A 21,536-nucleotide genomic window follows, 5' to 3' on the forward strand; every position below is an offset into this window, starting at 1 on the left:
GAGAAAATAACTATTCTAGAATAAGCTAAAAATGTTGAAAAAAATAAAGAGTGTGTGTGATATATAATATCAAAAGCAACTGATCTAGAAAACAGATCAAGGAAAGATAATTTTAAGAATCTTAGGACTTTTTGAAAACCACAATTAAAAAAATAAAGCCTGGATTCTACATTTTAAGAAATCATAAATGAAAATTGTCCAGATCTTTTAGAACCAAAAAGAAAAATGAAGATAGAAGATCATCATTGATAGTCTTCTGAGAAAAAAAACCCAAAAGGAAAAATCCCAGAAAAATATAATCAAACTCCAAAGCTCACACAAAGACAATCATCGAGAAACAAGGTGTTCCAGTAAAAAGGTATCACAATCAGGATCTCATAGTAGAAGGCAATATTATAAAGAAGAGATCTTGGAATACATTCTTCCAAAAGACAAATTATATAAATTTACAAACAAGAATAACTTAGTTTAAATAGCACACAGAAAAATTGAATTTTTAGTGAAATAGGGAACATTCAAGCATTCCTAATGAAAACACTACAAGGAGCTTTGAAATATAAACACAAGAATCAAGAGAAATCTAGGAAGATAAACTAATTTGAGGAGTTGAAATGTACTATGTGATGGTATAGTGACCATATCCTCATGAAGGGAAAGAAATATGTTTCTCTTCATAAACTTAATGACTTCAGAGTACTGAGGCAGTTAAAGCAAGAAAATGAAGGGTCTAAGAATGTATTAGTTCTATTCTGAATGTTTGAAGAAGGGAAAGGGGGGAAGATTTTTAAAAAATAAAGGAATATCATGATGAAAGGAGGAAAAAGGATTGGAACCTAATATTTTTCAAAATTGAGATGCATGAAAATAGTATACAAACATGGAGGAAAAAGGAGAAAATAAATATCAATTGAATCTCACTCATATATAAACAACAAAAAATGGTCAAACATTCACAGATATAGAGATACATCAAATAGCAGGGAAGCAATAGTGAGGAAGGCAGGATAACAGGAAGAGTAATTCTTAGAAAACAATGATCACATGCAAAATAAACTTCATGACCTTGTAGAGAGAATTAAGAAGGGGGAATGAAAAAGGAAAAAATTAGAATTTAACAATGCCCCTCTCATTTGGGGAATAGCATATGAATGAAATAAAATGTTATTGTGCCATAAGAGAATACAAAACAAATTATTTCAAAGAATCCTGGATAATATGAACTGATGGAGAATGAAGTGGGCCAAGAAAAAAATTTGACCAAGGATAACATTGTAAAGACTAAAAACACTGAAAAATTCAAAAACTCTGATCATGTCACCCACATTCTGACAGAAAGATAATGGATTCAAAGTACAAGAAAAGACACATTTTTTTTTCTTTTTGTCAGATTTTAATTGGATCTAGCACTGGGAAGGAGGAAGAAAGGGATGGTCAAGGAAAGAAGGTAATAACAATATTTTTTAAAAGAAAAAGGTTGAAACATTTTAAACATATACAATGAAATTCTAAAAGAATCACAGACAACAATTTTGAAAATATTACATGTAATTGTATGTATATGTGTTTATGTGCATGTATGAACACACATACACATATTAAGAAGCAAGTGAAATAGAAATTCACAGTTTCATATATAATTCTCTTTTCTGTTTGGTGTATACAGAATGGGCTGAGGCTTGAGTTGATGCACTGAGGTCCCAAGCACGTGAGGCTAAATAGTAATTGGACCATACTCTCTTAATAAATATACTTGGAGACGCCAAATGTGATGACCGTGTATTTAAGATCAGCTGGAGTCAGGAATTTAGGTTAAAAGAAAAATCTTCAATCTTTATTCTTAGTAGAGATGAATAAGGATTGTGACAGCAATATGGGCAGCTGCAACAGGAAGCCAGCTAGCAGAGGTGAAGGGGGATTGCAGATGAAAAGGGGATCGGAGGTGAAGGGCAGTCGCAATAGCAATGCAAGCAGCTGTGACAAGATGCCAGCCATCAGTCTTTCCGCTTCCCTTTTCCGCCCCCTTGCCTCCACCCACCAAAATCATCATTTCCTATACACCACATCAGGACTTGCACAGAGTGGGTGGGGGCCATTCTTTCTCCAAGTATATATATTAATAGAGTATGGTCCAATTACTATTTAGCCTCACGTGCTTGGGACTTCAGTGCATTAACTCAAGCCTCAGCCCATTACACAGAAATACCATTTTGGGGCATTTAATTCTAGATTACAATTGTATCTCAATACATTTACAATGCATTTCAAACTAATATTTTAATATATTTAAATATATTTTGCAATAGTATTTTAAATAGAATTAAAATTTAAAGATCTCTTAAAGAAATATAGCTCTTATTTACACCAACTAATGAAAATGATGATATCAAGCATTCTTGCCTTTCTAACAATCACGAAATCACAGAATCTCAAAGTTACAAAGAACCTTATAGACTAATCTATTCCAACCTGAATTTCACTTGGGAATCATACAATTTTCTCACAAGTAGACTTTATATCACTTCCTGAAAACTCCCAATTGAAGGGAATTTGATCATCTTCTTGGGTAGCCCATTTCACTTTTGTATAACTAAAATTCCTCACCTTAGTGTTAGTATTCTTCACATGTCCTAATTTCTAGTTTCCTATCAGTGCTCTACAGTTTGTCAATATCCTTTTTGAACTGAACTAAAATAAATTGAAAGGAACAAATATTGTAAATGTGGTTTTCTCTATTCATACTACACTAGAAATATCATCACTCTCATTTTACTCATCATATCTACTGTAGGTAACCCAAGAGAGCATTTCTTTGGCTGCCAATCTACTATGCTGACTCATTTTGATCTTAAAACCCAAAATCTGCTTCACACAGACTATTTTCTATACATCTTTGGTTTTTGTAAGATTATTGTTTAATTGATATCCAAAACTTTACATTTAGTATCATTGACCTTCACTTATTGAATTAATCTCATCATTCTTGGTGGGCAAACCATTTTTTGCACCAAGCCTATAATATCAAATGTGTCCCTTCCAGTCTGTGTTTCCTTTAGTCAATTAAATAATTGAAACAGTGAATAGGAAAGGGACTGAGGGGAGATTCCTGAGTCGATACACTAGAAACACCATTCCAAGTTGATATAGATTATTAATAAAAACCCCTTTATGGGTCAAATCACACAACCAGTTTTAATAAACTTGAATATTAGTCAATGAATGAATGCAAGTTTCTTGTGAGCTAAAAATTCATGAGGAAAGGAGAAATCAGAATTGGGCTCTCTAAAAGATGCCACCTTTTGATTTCATTTGTCCTCTTAAGAATCTTGAAGCCAAGATCCTTTATGTTCTATCTAGGGCCCTGACATTGTTCACAATTATATCCTCCTTGACCATCCTTGCTATTCTCAAACTTCAAAAACTATCCTGTGTAGTTTTCTACTTCTCTACTTACGTACTGGTCTAAATCAATAATTTTCCCCTAAAATTTGATTCTCATTCTTAATTTCTCTATTTCTTACAGTATTTTCTTTATCAAACAAACTGATTGATTCTGGATTCTCCTATCTCCACTGCACTCAAGATCAAAATAGTCACCTCTATTGATTTTTTAGCTCCTTAATATCTCATATTCTTTTCCTTCTCTCTAGTCCCACTGCTACCACCTCATTCAAATCCTCATTGGCTCTCACTTAGGATATTCCAACTAATTACAAGAAAATACTTCTATATGTAGTTTTTCTTTCCCATCCTCTCATTAATCCACTGTGATATGATATTGATCTTCCTAAAACTTTTCAATGACCTTCATTTATTCTCTATTATTTCATAATAATAATAATAAAGTTCTTCATAGTGCTTTAAGATTTGTTAAATATTTTATGTACATTGTCTCATGATGGAGTTTATCAAATTCAACACAAACCCCAATTTCATTCCAACCTCTCTTTTGAGTTTTAAGTCTATTTTCCTTTAAACATGCAATTTTTGCCAGGCTCTTTGCTTTTTTCTTTATTATTTTTTCCATATGAAATACTCTACTTTATATCCTAGGCCTATATGTCCGCATTCTACCCATACTACAAGATTCCTCCATAAAGACTTCCCTGACCACTCCAACCTAAAATGATCTCTCCCTTCCCTAAACTCAGGGTTTTTGTGACATAGCCCATTCCACATCTTTGGCATTAAGTTGTTACATTGCTTTTTCATCATTCTAGAACTGTTGTCATTTGCATCCTTATTTGAGATTTCTTGAGTTCCACATATCACTAGATTATAAGCTTCTTGAGAGTGTGACAAAATTTTATCCTTCTTTGCAAATGCCACAGTCCTAATCAAAGTGCATAGTATAATCCTAGCAAGAATTTGGTGAATAAATTGATGAAATCTGATTGCCACAAATGAATGAAGTGACAAAAACTTTTGCAAATTTAAAGAGAACAAAATAACAAATTACAGCAAATAATAAAGGAACACTAATAAGGAAAGAACAGAAGACTAGTAATCAACCCTTCTTCTGAAGACCAAGCAATTCTACACATCCAGCTTATGAGAAAGACTATATCTGAAATTTTCTGTGAGAACATAAAGGATATAAATATGATTGCCCCATATCTCTGAAGAGAGAGGAAGAAGGAAAGGAGGCATGGAGGGAGGGAGGGAGAGAGAAAAGATGGCAGAGAGAACGAGAAGTAGCAGGGAGGGAGAAAGAAAAAATGAAAGATAGAAAAAAAGAAAGAAGGAAGGAAGGAGGAAAGTAGGGAGGGAAGAAAAGAGGAGAATGAGGGAGGAAGAAAGGAAGAAAAGAGGGGAGAAAAAAAGAGAGAAGGAAAGAAAGAAGGAAGGAAGGAAGGAAGGAAGGAAGGAAGGAAGGAAGGAAGGAAGGAAGGAAGGAAGGAAGGAAGGAAAGAAGCAGAGAGGGACAGAAGGAGAGAGGGAGGAAGTAAGAAGAGAAGAAAGAAGCCTTGTAACAAAAATGTAATCAAGAAAATCCCAGACATGTCTTATTCTAAGCCAAATAGCTTTGATCTCACTAATCATGATTCCAGAGGAAAAAAGAATCATAGTCCCCTGTAAAATGTGTGGTTAAATTTCATGATTATATTCATGGTGTGTCCTGATTCCTTCAGTTACTAGCATTCTCTCCATCTATTATTTTGTATGTTTTTTTACTTTCTTGTTTTTATATATGCTGAATCCATACCACCCTAAGTAAAAGATAAATTTCTAGATGACATGAACTTCTTTCTATTTTGTTTATATGCCCAGCATATAGGCATATAAATGGCCCAGACTATAAGAAATACTTAAAATGAATTGAGTTGAATTGAATTTTATAAATGAATATTTTAGTTGGTAATAGAAAAACCAATAAAATTCTTCATGAAAAGTATTTGAATCTAGAATAAGAACTATATATAAAATCAAACTTCAGCTTGAAAAGCGGAGATTAAAATTTCAAATATTCACACAAGAGTCTCAGAGACCAAGTTTTAATGAAGACCCAGACCAAAATTTAAAAATAGCCATCAAAAAAGGGCCAAATGGCCAAAAGATTAACAAAATCTGGTCTCTTTAAATAAAGAAAGGTCCTTTTTCAAAAATTTTAGAGTTTCTAATCCAACAGAATCAAGAAGACCCTAGGGAATGATTCATTAGGTACATACTAAACACATGTATCAAGCAACAAAAAAAATTTCATTAAAATTTTTTTCAGGGACTCCAAAACCAAATTCTTTTAAAATAGTACATATGTAATATGCATGGTAGTAGTACTTTAATTATTCAAAAAGTCATTGACAGTCTTCTTCATAGGAATCAACATGGATAGGGAGTTGTTTTTCAATTGCAAAAAAAAGATTTTTTTCCCTTAGAGTTAATGCACCTGGAATAAATAAGAAAGGATTTTGCCCTAGAGTTGATGATAAGAAGATAACGAAAACTTTTAGCTATTTCCTCAATTTTTAATTGTCAATAAACACCTCTTTATAGATATTCTCCTCATGCTCGAGTTTTCTAACATAAGAATCTTCTCAATCTAATCTTGACCCTTTATGTTTCTGTTTCTTTCACTAGTCTTCATTTGCTTCCTTTCATCTCACAATTGTAGTAAATTCCCTCAAATTTCTACCCTTAGATTTCCTTTCTGTTCCATCTATTCTCTCCAATGATAATTCCATGCATATTTATTGTTAGAGCTATGTTTTCATGTATGCAACATTCAAATTTACTGCCTTAAGCTTTTTTCCATCTCTAAACTCGTTTCCAAATCTGTACATGAAAATTCCCATTGGGTCTACCTAGAAATTCAAAATCAACATTTTTTTAAAATCAAACTCATTTTCTTCCCTTACAATTTCTTTTTCTAGACTTTCTTCTTGTGGAAATTGGAAGTTCTTGCTTTCTCATTAGGTCATTTAAGAGATTTTTCTGAAATTCACAAACTGACTGCACACTCTTTTCATTGCCAATTGCATCTCCTTGTTCCTTAGTGTGTAGATGACTGGATTCAGAAAGGGAGTTAGAATTGCATCAAAGATAGCAAGAAATTTGTCCAGATGTGATGAATTAAATGGCCATGCATAGAAAAAGATAATTGGACCAAAAAAGAAAATTACCACAATGATGTGAGCTGAAAGAGTGGAAAGAGCCTTAGAAGAACCACTTGATGAATGTTTTTGAACAGTGACTAGGATGAAAATGTAGGATATGATCAAAATGAGAAAGACACCTAAGGACATGAAGCCACTGTTGGCAGTGACCATGAATTGAAGTTTATATGTATCTGTACAAGCAAGTTTGATGAACCGAGGGAGATCACAATAAAAACTATCTAGCTCATTGGGGCCACAGAAGGGCAAGTTAATCACAAAAGCCATTTGGACCACTGAGTGAATGAAACCAATGATCCAGGCAGCAGCCAGAAGTAATGTGCACATTCTTGGACACATAATAATCAAATAATGGAGAGGCTTACATATGGCAACATATCTATCAAAAGCCATGGCTACAAGTAGCACCATCTCAACACCACCAATCAAATGAATAAAAAACATCTGGGTGATACAGCCAAAGAATGAAATGACTTTGTGTTTTTTGAAAAGGTCACATATCATCTTTGGGGAAGTGACAGAGGAAATCCCCAGGTCAATGAAGGAAAGGTTGGCCAGTAGGAAGTACATGGGAGAGTGCAAGTGAGGGTCAGAAGTCACTGTAAACACAATGAGGGAATTTCCCAGCATGCTTGCTAGGTAGAACACAGAGGAGAACACAAAGAGTAAAAGCTGAATGTCCCAAGAATTAGTAAGTCCCAAGAACACAAACTCAGACACTGCTGTGTAATTCATTCTGTCCATTGATTCAGTCAGCAAGGCAACCTCTGAAGTTGCCTGTAGAAAGAGAATAAAGAGAGAATTCAGATTACTGGATATGATAATGTTATCCCAGAATTCAAGTCAATTCAATAAACACTACTCAAGGGCCACTGATGTGTAACAAAAACTATGGAAATCTAATAATACTTCCTTTGTTGCCTATTATAATTCAGAAGTTTTTTGTGCGAAACATCTGAGGTAATAAATACAAAAGTTCATGTAAGAAGAAAGGTTATTATTATTTATACTTTTTTATCTTTTCATACCATTTCACTCATGCTTCATATAAAAACAAAATAAAAAATATTTGATTAGATTTATTGGAGTTCTGTTTTAGAAAGTAGAAAGGGACTCAGAATATGAGGTAGGACAAAATGAATAGTGGAAGTAATGAATCCCATGATGTGGTAGCATTATTCTAATTCACTGTACATTTCCATTAATCTAAAACAAGGGCAATTTTTATATAGTAATAACTTCAAAAGGTAAGATTTGAGTATAAGATTCTTAATTCTCACTTATCTTGACCTAGCTGTTGTAATATAGTTTTTATTATATTTATAGCAAGATGGGTAGAAAGGGCAAGAGATGACTGGTCAGAAAAAAATTACAGAGCTCTGTTTGCTGGCACTTGGGACAGGACTCTTTTTCCACACTCAGATTTGAATCACAGTCCTGTGTGGCAATCCTAGGGTAAAAAAGAGCACCAGCATACCCAAAGCTTGCAGACACAGTGGAGCAGAGACCCTAGTCATAGTTCCAGAGTAAAAGAAAAAAGAGTGCTTATGGTCTCTCAGAGACAAGAAAACAGACCAGGAGAAAAGTAAACACATCATACTAACTTGGAAAAATTGAAAGCATAAAGACTATCAGAACTAGCCCTGAAGACTGATGTACAAAACCCCTAAAGCTTGGGATACTGAACCTTCCATCCCGAAAGCAGAGTTTAACTTTAGCAAAGAGTTAAAAGTCAAAAATAGTCTGGGAAAATGAACAAACAACAGAATAAAAATATCTCAGTCCCCCCCAAAAAAAATCCTTTTAGAAGAGCTCAATTTAAAAAAATAAATTAGAATTTGGAAAATGAAAAAATAATGATTTATGAGATATCAAGAAACAATAAAGCAAAACCAAAAGAATGGGAAAATGGAAGCAAATGTAAAATATCTCATTGGAAAAATAACTGATCTGAAAACTAGATTCAGGAGATATAATTTTAAAAGCTAATAGGAAAGAAAAGGACAGATGTTGGAGGGGATGTGGGAAAATGGAGATATTAACTACTTTCAGTGGAGTTGTGAGCTGATTCAACCATTATTTAGAGTCAGTATACTCTTAGTCTTAATCTCTAGAAAAAAACACAGGATGGTAGAAAGTACACTCGCTGAGAAATCAAAAGACCCAGGTTCAAGTATTAACTATTATTAACACTGCTAGGATGACTAAAAGTATACTGTGGAATTGTGGCAGGAAAGGCATCAAATATCTTTAGTTTAATGGAAAGAGTCCTACATCCCAGTCCTGATTCTTAATCAGCTGTTACTCCCTGTGGAACTTTGCACACATTGCTTAAGCTCTCATGCCTTCAATTCTTGATCTGTAAAGCAATGGCCTATATCATGTATAAAATCCTGTGTAATTTTAGGTCCTATGATTAATCAATCAATCCATAAACACTTATTAAAAGTCTACTTTGTGCCAAGCATTGTACTAGGTGCTTGGAGTAAAAAGACAGTCTCTTCCCTGAAGGATCTTCCAGTCTAATAAGGAGAAAACATACAAATATATACAAACCAAGCTATGTACAGAATAAATAGAAAAATAATTAACAAACAGAAGATACTTCTTATTAAAAAGGTTTGATAAAGCCTTCCAATAAAACATGGGATTTTAGCTGGAATTTAAAGGAAGCCCATGATACAGTGAATTCCTTGTTCTCCATTTATATAACAAAATTTAATTCTGTTTATACAAGTTTTTAAGTTATTCCATGTCTCAATCTTTTATTTCTCCAACTCTATCTTTATACTTTTTGCAGAAAAAAAGTTTTGCTTTATTTAGTAGTCCAAGTTATAAAAGAAACACTTAATAAATGGGTAGATTGATTAACATCTCTGTCTTCTAAAAGTTATTCCTTAAGTTGCTTGTTGTTTCTGGTAATAATTTTGTACCTTACTCTCTTATTCCTACCCCACCTCTTTAAAAAAATATATTTATTTTCACTTCATTCTTTAGTATTATTTATTAATAACATTATTATTTCCAAGTATATCAAGTAGAAAGAAAAGAAGTTTGTCTAATTAAAATTTTTTGCCAAGATATTTAAGGATTTCTCAAACAGAGGGTACCTTGACACTATTATTATATATTTCTATCTGTGGAATAGCAGCCCTTATCTCCCATACTCAATGAATCCCTGGCAAATGCCAAAGAGGAAGAAATGATCAAGAAAAAAAAAAAAAGGAAAGGAACTAAAATAAATATGATGAGAACAAGAAAATGAAAATTTTTAAAGAATATTTCAAAGAGGCAAAATGTCTATAATAATAAGGAAGGGAAAAGAACTAAGACATTGACAGGGAAAAAAAGGTGGCAAAAGAATACAAAGAACAGTGAAGTTATAAATTTAAACTGTTCTTCAAGGCTTTATAATTAATCAATAAACATTTATGAATCCTTTACCATTGAATGTGCCTTCCTAATTCAGAACTAAAAGCCAACTGCCAGTGATAAATAGCTGCTTCTTAATCTAATTCTAAACTATTCTTAAGGGAGTAGAGAGATAGCAAGTATCCCATCCCCCAAACCAGCTTCTGTGCTCTGCTACCCTGATTCATTCCATTTTTATTTTTAATTGACATTTCTGTAATAATCTCCTTTATGGTCTTTCTGATTCTCCCTTTCTATCTAAACTAGACACTACTGACATGCAGTCTTCCTAAAGAGAAGCTCTAATCACATCACAAAACTTCCAATAGTCTTTACTCCAACAATCACTATCTATTGAATAAAAATCAGAAGCCTTAAATGGGAGGAGAGGCCAGGATCAAGAGTATGACATTCAAAGTTTCTACCTTTGAATCTTTGTATCCATATCATTATCAAAGTGATTTGGCCACTTTTGTGGGAGGAAGCAGGAGGAAAAGAACCTGTATTTTTAATCTAGATTGAAAATTCCTTCCAGTGATATAGTTTAGGTAATATGTATAAAAAGAAGAATTTACCATATTGTCTGGAACATAGTAGGTGTTTTATAATGATTGATGACTTTTGATAAGTTTACTTGACTCCAACACGCATCTTCATGAATCTAAGTCCAAAGATTCTGTCCATTTTGTCACACTGCTTCTTGACTCATACTTTTCAGGTACTCAATGAATACTTGTAGAACTAAAGTGAAATTAGCTTAGACACTACTTTTAGAAATGAAATAAACAGCATCCTGATTGCTTGCATTGACTGGATGGGTATTTGTTTTGTTTTGTTTTGTTCTTTATTATAGGAGAGGTTTATAAATGAAGGAAAAGTAATGAGTGTAAAAGAGAAGAATTAAAGATCCGAAAAGACAGCCAATTGATAAATCACTTGGAACATCTGATGAAAGCAAAAGGAGATAATCTCAAAGATGCAGTTAGGAGAATTAACCTGGGAAGATGTTACCACCATGGCTCTTTTTCTGAAATAATGAGAAAATAGAAGAGAATAGGAAAAGAGACGGCAAAATATTGAAGTGGTAAAGTGTGGTGATAGGTACAAAATGAAAGAGAAGGAGGTTCATAGTAGATGACTTTAATTTTTTATTAAAGTAGGAGACAAGATCATCTACAGAATGTTAGGGAATGTAATATGAGAGGTTGAAGAATATGAGAAAGATTAGAATTACTACTACAGGTATGCAACTAAGATTCATAAGCGATGAAAAATAATTAATAGCAATAGGATTTCAGTTGAGTTGGAATAGGGTAAATTTACAATGAACTTGGCATTAGGATTTTGTGACTTTCTCCAGAAACATCAGGCAATAGGATTGGACTAAAAATCCAATGATAAGACATTGCCACTTTCATTGCAGATATAGGAAAAAAAATCTAGAAATCATTAGAACCTAGTATTTAAAAGAGCTTACCTTGGAAATGGTCAACCATGAAATCCAGACAGCATAAGGTAGCAAGTTAAGGTAAACAAAGGGAATAAATATTCTAAAGAAAGGGGGAAGGGTAGACATTTTCACTGAGAAAAAGAAAATTCCTTAAGTTTGGAGGAGATGGTTAAATTATTTTTAAATTTTTATCTTTATTCTTATTTCTCTAACACATTTGTCAGGAGATGAAATCAAGTTCTCTTTCCAGGTATATATCCATGGCATAGGAACTCTTCACATTGATCCTCCCTTTATGGATTTAGCTTCTTCTCTCTGTTGACTCTTTTCCTTGAATAGGTCAGCTCCAGACCTGCCTTCACTCCAAACCATCACAGTCACATGTAATGAATGATGCTGCTCCCAGCATCATCTATTCACCCTGAAACATGGAGATCTGGCCAAATCTGATCTTCTGCTGGTACAGTTTTATTTGTTGGAGAATTATTCCTATGTCTCTCACTTACCTGTTATATCATAGGACCTGATACTATAGCTGTGCAGAAAGGATTCCAAAAATCAGCCTTCTGAATATTTGTAGTCACTAGAAGCACTAAAAGCATTATAAAACTCTGCTAAGTGCAAAAAGACAGATCTTTAGCAGCCAAGTGATGCTGTAAAGAATAGTTTTACCAGCTTGACATCATTTCACCAAAGGACTTGTCTCCTAGGATTCTGCTGGTTTTCCCATGGTAACTAGGTAGAAATGTTAATAAAGTATAACTAGGAAGAGATGTGAATGTTCCTTGTGAAAAAGGCCATTTGACCCTTTTCTGGACTAATTTAGCAACAAAGATATATCTAGAAAACATGAGAAACAAACATATTTTCAGACTTCAACATAAAATCAGTCACTTTATTGCACCAAATTTCATCTGGCTTTCTGCAGTGAATCTGATCAAGTGAAAGAAGAAAGTATATAGTAATTTCATATAAAATAATAATCTTATATCATGGGGTATATAGCATGAACCACATAAGTAGTTAAAAGAGCTTTACTTTCATCACCCTGGGAGAATACACAGTATGAGAACTTCCTCCACTCACCATAGAAACAGATCTATGACTTTGTACAAAAATTTTGGACTCATTTGTAATCTCTTCCATCTCTAATCCTTCTTTCATAGAAGTGTCAAATGTATTTTGCTAAAGGTCAAGTCTGATCATGTCATGGTTAATAAATTTAAATGGTCCTTGAATGATTCTCCTAGATGAGTTGCTATTCCTGTATATTCCCCTTCCAGTCCAAACTGTATGCTGACAATCTTCCTAATCTACTCCATATCACCCCCTTTTTAAGGAGGTGAGAGTAGATAAAACTCCAGATGGAACTGGAAAGATTTTTGTTTGAATTTTGTTTCAGATATTAAATAGCTGTGTGACTCTGAATAAATCACTTAGCTTCTTTGTGCCTCAATTTCCTCACCTACAAAAGGAGATATTAATAGCACTTACCTCACATGATTAGAAGATTACTGAGATAATATAAATACTCAATCTCCCATCTCAGCAATTGATTCTGAAAAGAAATTCCTCATTTCAGCCTTTAGAGCAAGAATGTTAAAAAGTTTCTTTCCAGAATGAGCTTAGGTGACATTTTCTACAAGAAATATTTCCTAATATGCTGCGCTGTTAGTGCTTTCTTTCTCTTAAATTTATGTATACTTATATACATATAATATCTTTTAATCACATTGTGGTTTTTAGACAATTTGGTTAAGTTTAAACTTTTCTTCCTTCTCAAATGAAAAATTGTTTACTAGAAAGAAATTTTTAGTTAAAATTAATAAAGAAACTTAAAAGAAGTTTGAAAAACAGTGCAGGAAAACATTTAAATTGTAATTTATATACCATTGTGAGTTGCATGTAGCAGAAAGATACAGTAGAAAAATTGTCAAATATGGGGTCCTAACCTTAGAGTCTTAGAACCTGAGTTCAAAAACTAGCTGAGTCCATGGAGATTGTCTTGGATTATAGTATTGCTGAGTCATTCACAATTCATCATACAATCCTGCTGTTACAATGATTTCTGGTTCTGCTCACTTCACTTTTTTTTCAATTTATGTAATTCTTTCCAAATTTTTCTGAAATCATCCAGCTCATCTTTTAGGTTGAACCAAAACTTGTTCAACCATTTCCCAGTTGATGAGTGTCCCTTCAATTTTCAATTTTAAACCACCACAAAAAGAACTGCTATGTGACAGAGACAAGATATCTGAGTAAAGGTAGGGATTCACTGAGCTCTCCCCCAGATCATTCCAAATTCTTTTAGATAACAATTAAATAAACTTTAGTACATCAGAACACACAGAAAGATGGAGTGAAATATATTCCAGCTGAAGACAACTTAAAAGGCCAACAGAAAAGGTCTGTGGCACAGGGTGGAAGCCAGCACACAGTCCCAGTGCAGGCCATGCAGTCACAGTGCCACAAAGCAGGAACAAGCCTTGGTCTCTGAATGAGTACAATACTGGTGGTTCCTAGACTTTTCAGCACAGAGATACCAAAGATGACTTGGAAGGTGAACAGGAAAGATCTGTCAGGAGGAAGAGAGAGCCTTGGGAAACCAGCAAACTAGGAGAGGCCATGGCATGGGCATAACCAGTAGCTTCTAGAGAGCTCAGCTCACAGAAAATCTTTTGACTGTCACGGAGGAAGTATTCTTTTGCTTCATTCAGCACACTAGAACTTATAGCCACAGTGGAGCTGGGACACTCTTCACAGTTCCAGAGCAGAAAGAAGTACTTGTGGTCAGGTCCATAGACAGATCTCTAAAAATAGCTTGGAAAAGTGCAACCTCCACCATGGAAATGGAGCCCCATTTTAACAAAGTTAAAAAACTGAATAATAGCCTGAAAAAATGAGCAGATAACAGAAAAATACCCTGACCATAGAAAGCTACTAAAGGGAAAAGGAAGATCGAAACATATATTCAGAAGTAGATAACAAAGTCAAAGCTCCTTCATCCAAAGCCTATAAGAAAAATAAGAATTGGTCTCAGGCCATGGAAGAGCTCAAAAAGGATTTTGAAAATCAAGTAAGAGAGATAGAGGAAAAAATTGGGAAGAGAATTGAGAGTGGTGCAAAAGAAAATACAAAAAGCTAATGAGGAGAAGAATGACTTAAAAAAGTAAAATTGGCCAAAAGGGAAAGAAGATACAAAAACTCACTGAGGAAAACAATTCTTTGAAAATTAGAATTGAGCAAAGGGAAGCTCATAACTTTTATAAGAAGTCAAAATAAAACAAAAGTGAATGACTACATGAGAAATCAAGAAACAATAAAACAAAACAAAAGAATGAAAAAATTAAAAATAATGTGAATTCAGGAAAAATAAAAATAGATCTAAGAGACATAATATAAAAATTATTGGTCTACCTAAAAACCATGATCAAAAAATAAGGCATCATCTTTCAAGAAATTATAAAGGAAAACAATCTTGATATTCTAGAACCAGAGGATAAAATAGAAATTGAAAGAATCCACCCATTACCTCCTGAAAGAGATCCCAAGATGAAAAATCCCAGGAGTATTATAGCCAAATTCCAGATCTCCTAGGTCAAGGAGAAAATATTGCCAGCATCCAGAAAGAAATGATTCAAGTATAGTGAAACTACAATCAGGATAATACAAGATTTAACAGCTTTGATATTAATGTATTGGAGATATTGGAATATGATATTTCAGAAAGCAATGGAGTTAAGATTCAACCAAGAATGATTTATACAGCAAAACCAAATATAATCCCTCAGGGGGAAAAGATGGATATTCAATGAAATAGAGGATTTTCAAGCATTTGTGATGAAAAGACTAGAGCTAAGAAAATTTGATTTTCAAATACAGTACTAAAAAGAAGTATAAGGAGGTAATCAGGAAAGGGATATCATAACAGATTAAATAAGGTTTATCTGCTTACATTCCTATGTGGGAAAATGATGCTTATAACTCATTAGATCTTTCTCATTATTATGGAAATTGGAAGGAGTGGATACACACACACACACACACACACACACACACATACATTTACAGAGGGAACAGGCATGAGTTGAATATGAAGGTTTAATATCTTTAAAAATAAAATTAAGGAATAAGAGAAATATGTAGTAAAAGAAAAGGGGTGAAGTGGAATAGCAAAAAATGTTCTGCCATAAAAAAAAGAGAACAAAAAAAAGTTTTTTACAATGGAAGTGAAGAGAGGGAGGAAAGAAGAAATAAGTGAACCTTACTCTAATCAGAACTGGCTCAAAGAGGAAATAACATACACAATCAATATAGGCATAGAAATCTATCTTATCCTGAAGGAAAATAGAAGAAGAAGGAATAAGGAAGGAGGAAGAAGATATAAGAGAGGGAGTATTGAAGGAGGAGATGATCAGTGGCAAATCACTTTTGAGTAGAGTCAGAGTGAAAAAAAAGAGAACAGAATAAACAGGGGTGATACATTTAGCAACAGTTACTGGAAAAGTAATTTTGCAGTGAGTTTCTCTGATAAAGAGATTAATTCATTTATCAAGTGAATAAGGAACCAAGTCAATTTTTTTTTAAATAGAAGCTATTTCCCAGTTGATGAATAATCAAAAGATATGACTTATATCCAAAGGACGACAAAATCATGCATGTCCTTTGACCTAACAATACCATTACAAGGCATAAATCTCCCAACGGATTTTTTTTAAAAAGGAAAAAAAAGGAAATGACCTATATGTAAAAAATTGTTCATATCAGCTCTCTTCTCAGGGTAAAGAATTGGAAATTGAAGGAATGGAATGTCCATCAATTGCAGAATGGTTGAATAAATTGATTATGTGATTATCATGGGATATTATTGTTCTATAAAAAATGCTGAACAGGATGCACTCAGAAAAAAATTTGAAATAAAAAATATGAATTAAAGCAAAGTGAAATGTACTTTGTACAAAGTAATAACAATGTTATGAGATGATCAACTGTGAAGGACTTTGCTGTTCTCAACAATACAATGATCCAGGACTACTCTGAAAGACTTATGATGGAAAATGCAATCCATACTCACAGAAAGAACTGTGTCTGAATAGAGACTGAAGTATATTCATTTTTTAAACTAAATTTTTCTTGAAAGTTGTTTTTTGGGGAGAAGGGGTGAGATCTATGTTTTCTTTCATAACTTGACTTTTATGGAAATGTTTTACATAATTTCATAAGTGCTTTCTTAAAAGAAGGTTGGGGTAGAGAAGAAGGAATTAATTCTGGAACTCAAAGTTTAAAAAAAACAAATGTAAAAAACAGCTTTACATGTAACTGAGAAAAATTATTTTTTTTTAATTTTTGAAAATTGTGATAAATATTTTTATATAAACAAATTCTTTTTCCCTTTTTAAAAAATTTCTTTCGAATACAAACCTACCAGTGATACTGGTATGTCAAAGGGGATGCACAAATTTAAGGCCTTTAGGGGATTGTTCCTAATTGCTCTCCAGAATGGTGGGTTCGGTTCACAACTTCATCAACAATATATTTGTGTTGCAGTTTTACCACATCCCCCACAACATTTATCTTATTTGTCATATGAGCCAATGTTATGTATGAGGTGGTACCTCAATATTGTTTAAATTTGCATTTCTCTTATTTATAGTGATTTAGATTTTTTTCATGTAATTATACACATATATTTGTCTAAAAACTTCCTATTTGTTTCCTTTGACCATTTATTGATTGAAGAAGGACTTGTATTTTTACAACTGATTCAGTTCTCTATATATTTGAGAAATTAGGCCTTTATCAAAGAAACTCTCTGTAATTTTTTTTTCATTTTTCTGCATTCCTTCCAATTTGGATTCCATTGGTTTTGTTTGTGCTAAATGGTTTTTCTTGATTCCCCCAGTTTGTCTCTCCTAATCCCTCTCTCTTTATCTCTCTCTGTGTACCTCTTTGCATCTCTCTGTATTCCCACATCCTATCTTCATTACTTTGTATAACTTTGCTCATACCTTATATTTAGTTACTATGTACTTGATGGCTCTTCATCTCTACTATAGAATGAAAATCCATGATTGAAGTAACTATTTTATTCTTATTTGTATAACCAGCATCAAATCCAATGCCATGCATATAGAGGACACTTATAGTACCTGTTGAAATAGATTGAATTGAACTTAGTTGAATTATAAAACAAAAAAGTGAGTTATGTATAAGTGAGTTAATATAATGAGGACAATGATATTGAGCTACAAATAATGGATGCAATGAAATAACAAATCTAAGCTGGAAATAATAATTATAAACTTTATTTTTACAAAAAAATAGATTTAAATTATTTCTCATCAGAACATTAAAAAATAGCGAAATTGGGGGACTAGGGAAATGATAGAATAGGTCATTCAAGAATGCCCAGGAAAGTTCCTAATTAAGTAAAAAGAGATGATACAGGACATTAATGTGGATGAGAACCATTGATATAATAATAATAATCATAATATAATCATTTCTGAGGAAAGAGAGGTCATTTTGGAGGAAAAATGAAAACAAAAGATATATTTCATAAAATTACTGAATTTTAGAAGAAAAAAATGATATTCAAATGCAAGCATTAGGAAGAACACTAAGAAGATTAAAAATTCAAAAACTCACAAATATAATGGATATTTTTAATAATACCTTGTTGGAAGCCCAGCATAAATGTGTTCAGTAAGTTTTTTTAAAATGTGTAAAAAGTAAGAAAAGCCAAGTTGTGAAAGAGATAACAGTTTAATACAGAATTCAATGTCTAACATGCCTTAAATTATTAGGCTTTTGACAAGGTAATCTTCCTAAAGCACATTTAACCATGTAACACACACACACACACACACACACACACACACACACACACACACACACACCACTATGAAATAAATTTCAGTGGTTGACCTTCAGGACCAAATACAAAATCCTCTATTTGGCACTGAAACTTTTTCATGCCCTTTCTCCCCTACTTACTTTCTCTTCTCCTCACATATTATATCTCTCTATACTTCTCCCACTCATATTAGGTAATCTAATCTTCTGGCTAATTGCTACATTTGACATGCCATTTCCCTTCTTCTGGCATTTTCACTGATAATTTCCAATGCTCAGAATATTCTCTCTCCTCATCTCTACTTCCTATAAAACTCTGCTATAACAGTGGAAGCCTTTTCCAATCCCCCTTAGTTTTAGTATCTTCCCTCTATCACCTCCATATATAATAACTGTTTATTATTTCTATTCATCTATATCTACATCTATATTCATTTATTTATATGATTTTTTTCTATTGAGGCAATTGAAGTTAAGTGACTTGCCAAGGGTCACACAGAAAGGAAACATTAAGTATCTGAGGTCAGATTTGAATTCAGGTTCTCCTGACTTCAGGCCCAGTGCTCTATCCAATGAGCCATCTAGCTGCCCCAATCTATCTATCTATCTGTATATGAATATATGTGTAAAGAGAGAAAGACAGAGAGAGGGGGGGGGGAGAACTAGAGAGACACAGGTAGAGAGGTAGAAGTAGAGAGACAGAGAGACAGAGAAATAAAGAGAAAAAGAAAGCTTGTTCATACATAGTTTGTTTCCCCCATTAGGGGATCTGAGCACCTTAAGAATAAAGGATGTTGCATCTTTCTTTGAATCTCCACAATGCCTGACACACAATTAGATGCTTAATAAATATTCATTGTCCTAAGCACTGAGCATACCAAGAAAGGAACAATATAGTCCTGGCTCTCAAGGAGCTCACAGTCTTCTAAAAGGGAAGACAACATGAAAGCAATTATAAACCCACTCAAGAAAAAGGAAGATAAGAAATTGTAGTTTATTAGGTATGAATTAGAAATTATGCAAACCAAAGGATAGTTTGAAGAATAATTTACAGGGGACATCAAGATCAAAAATAATAAATTTATGTTATAAGCAAAATCTACTTATCCAAAAACTTCCTTGTAGAAACCAATATGTATTGCTCAATTGTTCATGCTACTTTACTTTAATTAAACAAATGGCTTTTTTCTAGAGTATTTATGGGTTCTAGAATACAAAAGAAAGGAAAATTTATTGGAATCAGTAGTAAGGAATTTAGAAAGAGGGGAAAAAGGCCAATAACTTCTTATCATGCAGTATTTCGAACTGTCAATTGTACTCTTTGTTGAAAACTTCTTTACCTTATTTTTTGGGTCAAGATAACTTTTTGTTTTCTTCTTGATTTCCTTATTGCTTCTTCTTTATTTCCTTCATTATTCTTTTTGCTTCTACCAGTTAAATCAGGTAATTCTCCTATTATCAAAATCCTTTCTCTTCACTGTCTACTTGGTCAAATAATAATCTTGCAAAAATACATTATTTCAATTAAAATATTTATGTAAACAATTTAGAAATCACCTCAATTTATCTCCCCCAGTTCCAAAACAATATTCCCAAATGACTAGTGTCATTCCAATGTCCTTGCAGGAACTCAAATTCAGTCCAACAAAAATAAACTCATCCGTTTCACTTCCAAGCTTCAAATTATTGTTACTAAAATGTTTATTTTATTTTTTCAGTGATTTAAGAAATTTTCTTGAAATTTGCAAGCTGATTGCACACTTTTTTCATTGCCATCTTCATCTCTTTGTTTCTCAGTGTATAAATTACTGCATTGAGAAAAGGAGTAAGAACTGCATCAAAAATGGCAAGAAACTTATCCAAGTGTGATGTGGGGAATGGCCAGATATAAAAAAAGATCAAGGGACCAAAAAACAAAATCACAACAGTGATGTGAGCTGACAGAGTAGAGAGAGCCTTGGAAGAACTACCTGAAGAATTCTTCTGCACAGTGATTAGGATGAAAATGTAGGAGATGACCAAGATACAGAAAGAACCCAAGGAAATGAAGCCACTGTTGGCAGTGACCATGAATTCTAGTCTATCTGTATGTGTGCAAGCAAGTCTGATGAACCGAGGGAGGTCACAGTAAAAGCTGTCCAACTCATTAGGGCCACAAAATGGCAGATTAACAACAAAAGCCAGCTGGACCACTGAGTGGATGAAGCCAATGGTCCAAGCAGCCACCAGGAACACAGTACACATCCTTGGACTCATAATAGTCAAATAATGGAGAGGCTTACATATGGCGATATATCTGTCAAAGGCCATGGCTATAAGCAGCACCATCTCAACACCACCAATCAAGTGAATAAAGAACATCTGAGTGATGCAGCCAGAGAATGATATGACCTTGCGTTTTTTGAAAATGTCATATATCATCTTGGGGGAAGAAACAGAAGAAACTCCTAGGTCAGTGAAGGATAGGTTGGCCAGCAGGAAGTACATGGGTGAATGTAAACAAGAGTCAGAAGTCACTGTAAGAATAATCAGGAAGTTTCCCATCATGCTTGCCACATAAAACACAGAAGAGAATAGAAAGATGAAAAGCTGCAAATACCAAGAATTGGTGAGTCCCAAGAACACAAACTCTGTAACCACAGTGTGATTATTTCTTTCCATTGTCTTGGTCAGTGATACCACCTTGATAGTCACCTTTAAGAAGAGAATAAAGAGAGAAACCAAATTATTTTGAACAATATTAATGTTCCAGAATTCAAATCAACAAACATTATTATTCACCTATTACATGTTGGATACAGTGCTGGCTACTATAGATACAAAATCAAAATACTAACCTTGTCCTCAAGAACCTTGAATTCTACTAGGGAAAAAACAACAGATTCAAGAGAAAAGTAAATATAAAATATGCTAACTTATTTGGAGGGCCAGAAGTAACTGCACTGAAAAGTGGGGATCTCTCAATTACTATACTTGCTTACAACCTACTCAACTAATAAGGACTTCCTTCCCTATAATTAGACTGCAAATTCCTCCCCAAGTTTACTATTGACATTCTTATTATCAAACCCAAGGATCCTTTTTAAATGTTCATCCTACTTGAACTCTCTGAAATTTTTTAAATAATTGACAAGGAGACTAGGTAAGATCTTTGAGTAGAAGGAAATAGTACATCAGAGCTCTTCCCAACCATGCCTCCAACAAAGATT

At 33.4% G+C, this 21,536-nt stretch overlaps 2 protein-coding genes across 2 annotated transcripts; both read right to left on the reverse strand.

Moving 5' to 3' along the window:
- Window positions 1–6,416: 6,416 nt before the first annotated feature.
- LOC127549175 (olfactory receptor 4F3/4F16/4F29-like) lies at window positions 6,417–7,370 on the reverse strand. The gene has a single exon (XM_051977007.1). The coding sequence runs from the start codon at window positions 7,353–7,355 to the stop codon at window positions 6,417–6,419; it is 939 nt and encodes a 312-aa protein (XP_051832967.1). The 5' UTR covers window positions 7,356–7,370.
- Window positions 7,371–20,049: 12,679 nt separating this feature from the next.
- Window positions 20,050–21,003, reverse strand: LOC127549176 (olfactory receptor 4F3/4F16/4F29-like). Its single transcript, XM_051977008.1, has one exon. The coding sequence runs from the start codon at window positions 20,986–20,988 to the stop codon at window positions 20,050–20,052; it is 939 nt and encodes a 312-aa protein (XP_051832968.1). The 5' UTR covers window positions 20,989–21,003.
- Between the last annotated feature and the right edge of the window lie 533 nt (window positions 21,004–21,536).

The sequence above is a fragment of the Antechinus flavipes genome, chromosome 2, assembly GCF_016432865.1.
Source record: "Antechinus flavipes isolate AdamAnt ecotype Samford, QLD, Australia chromosome 2, AdamAnt_v2, whole genome shotgun sequence".
Classification (NCBI taxonomy): Eukaryota; Metazoa; Chordata; class Mammalia; order Dasyuromorphia; family Dasyuridae; genus Antechinus; species Antechinus flavipes.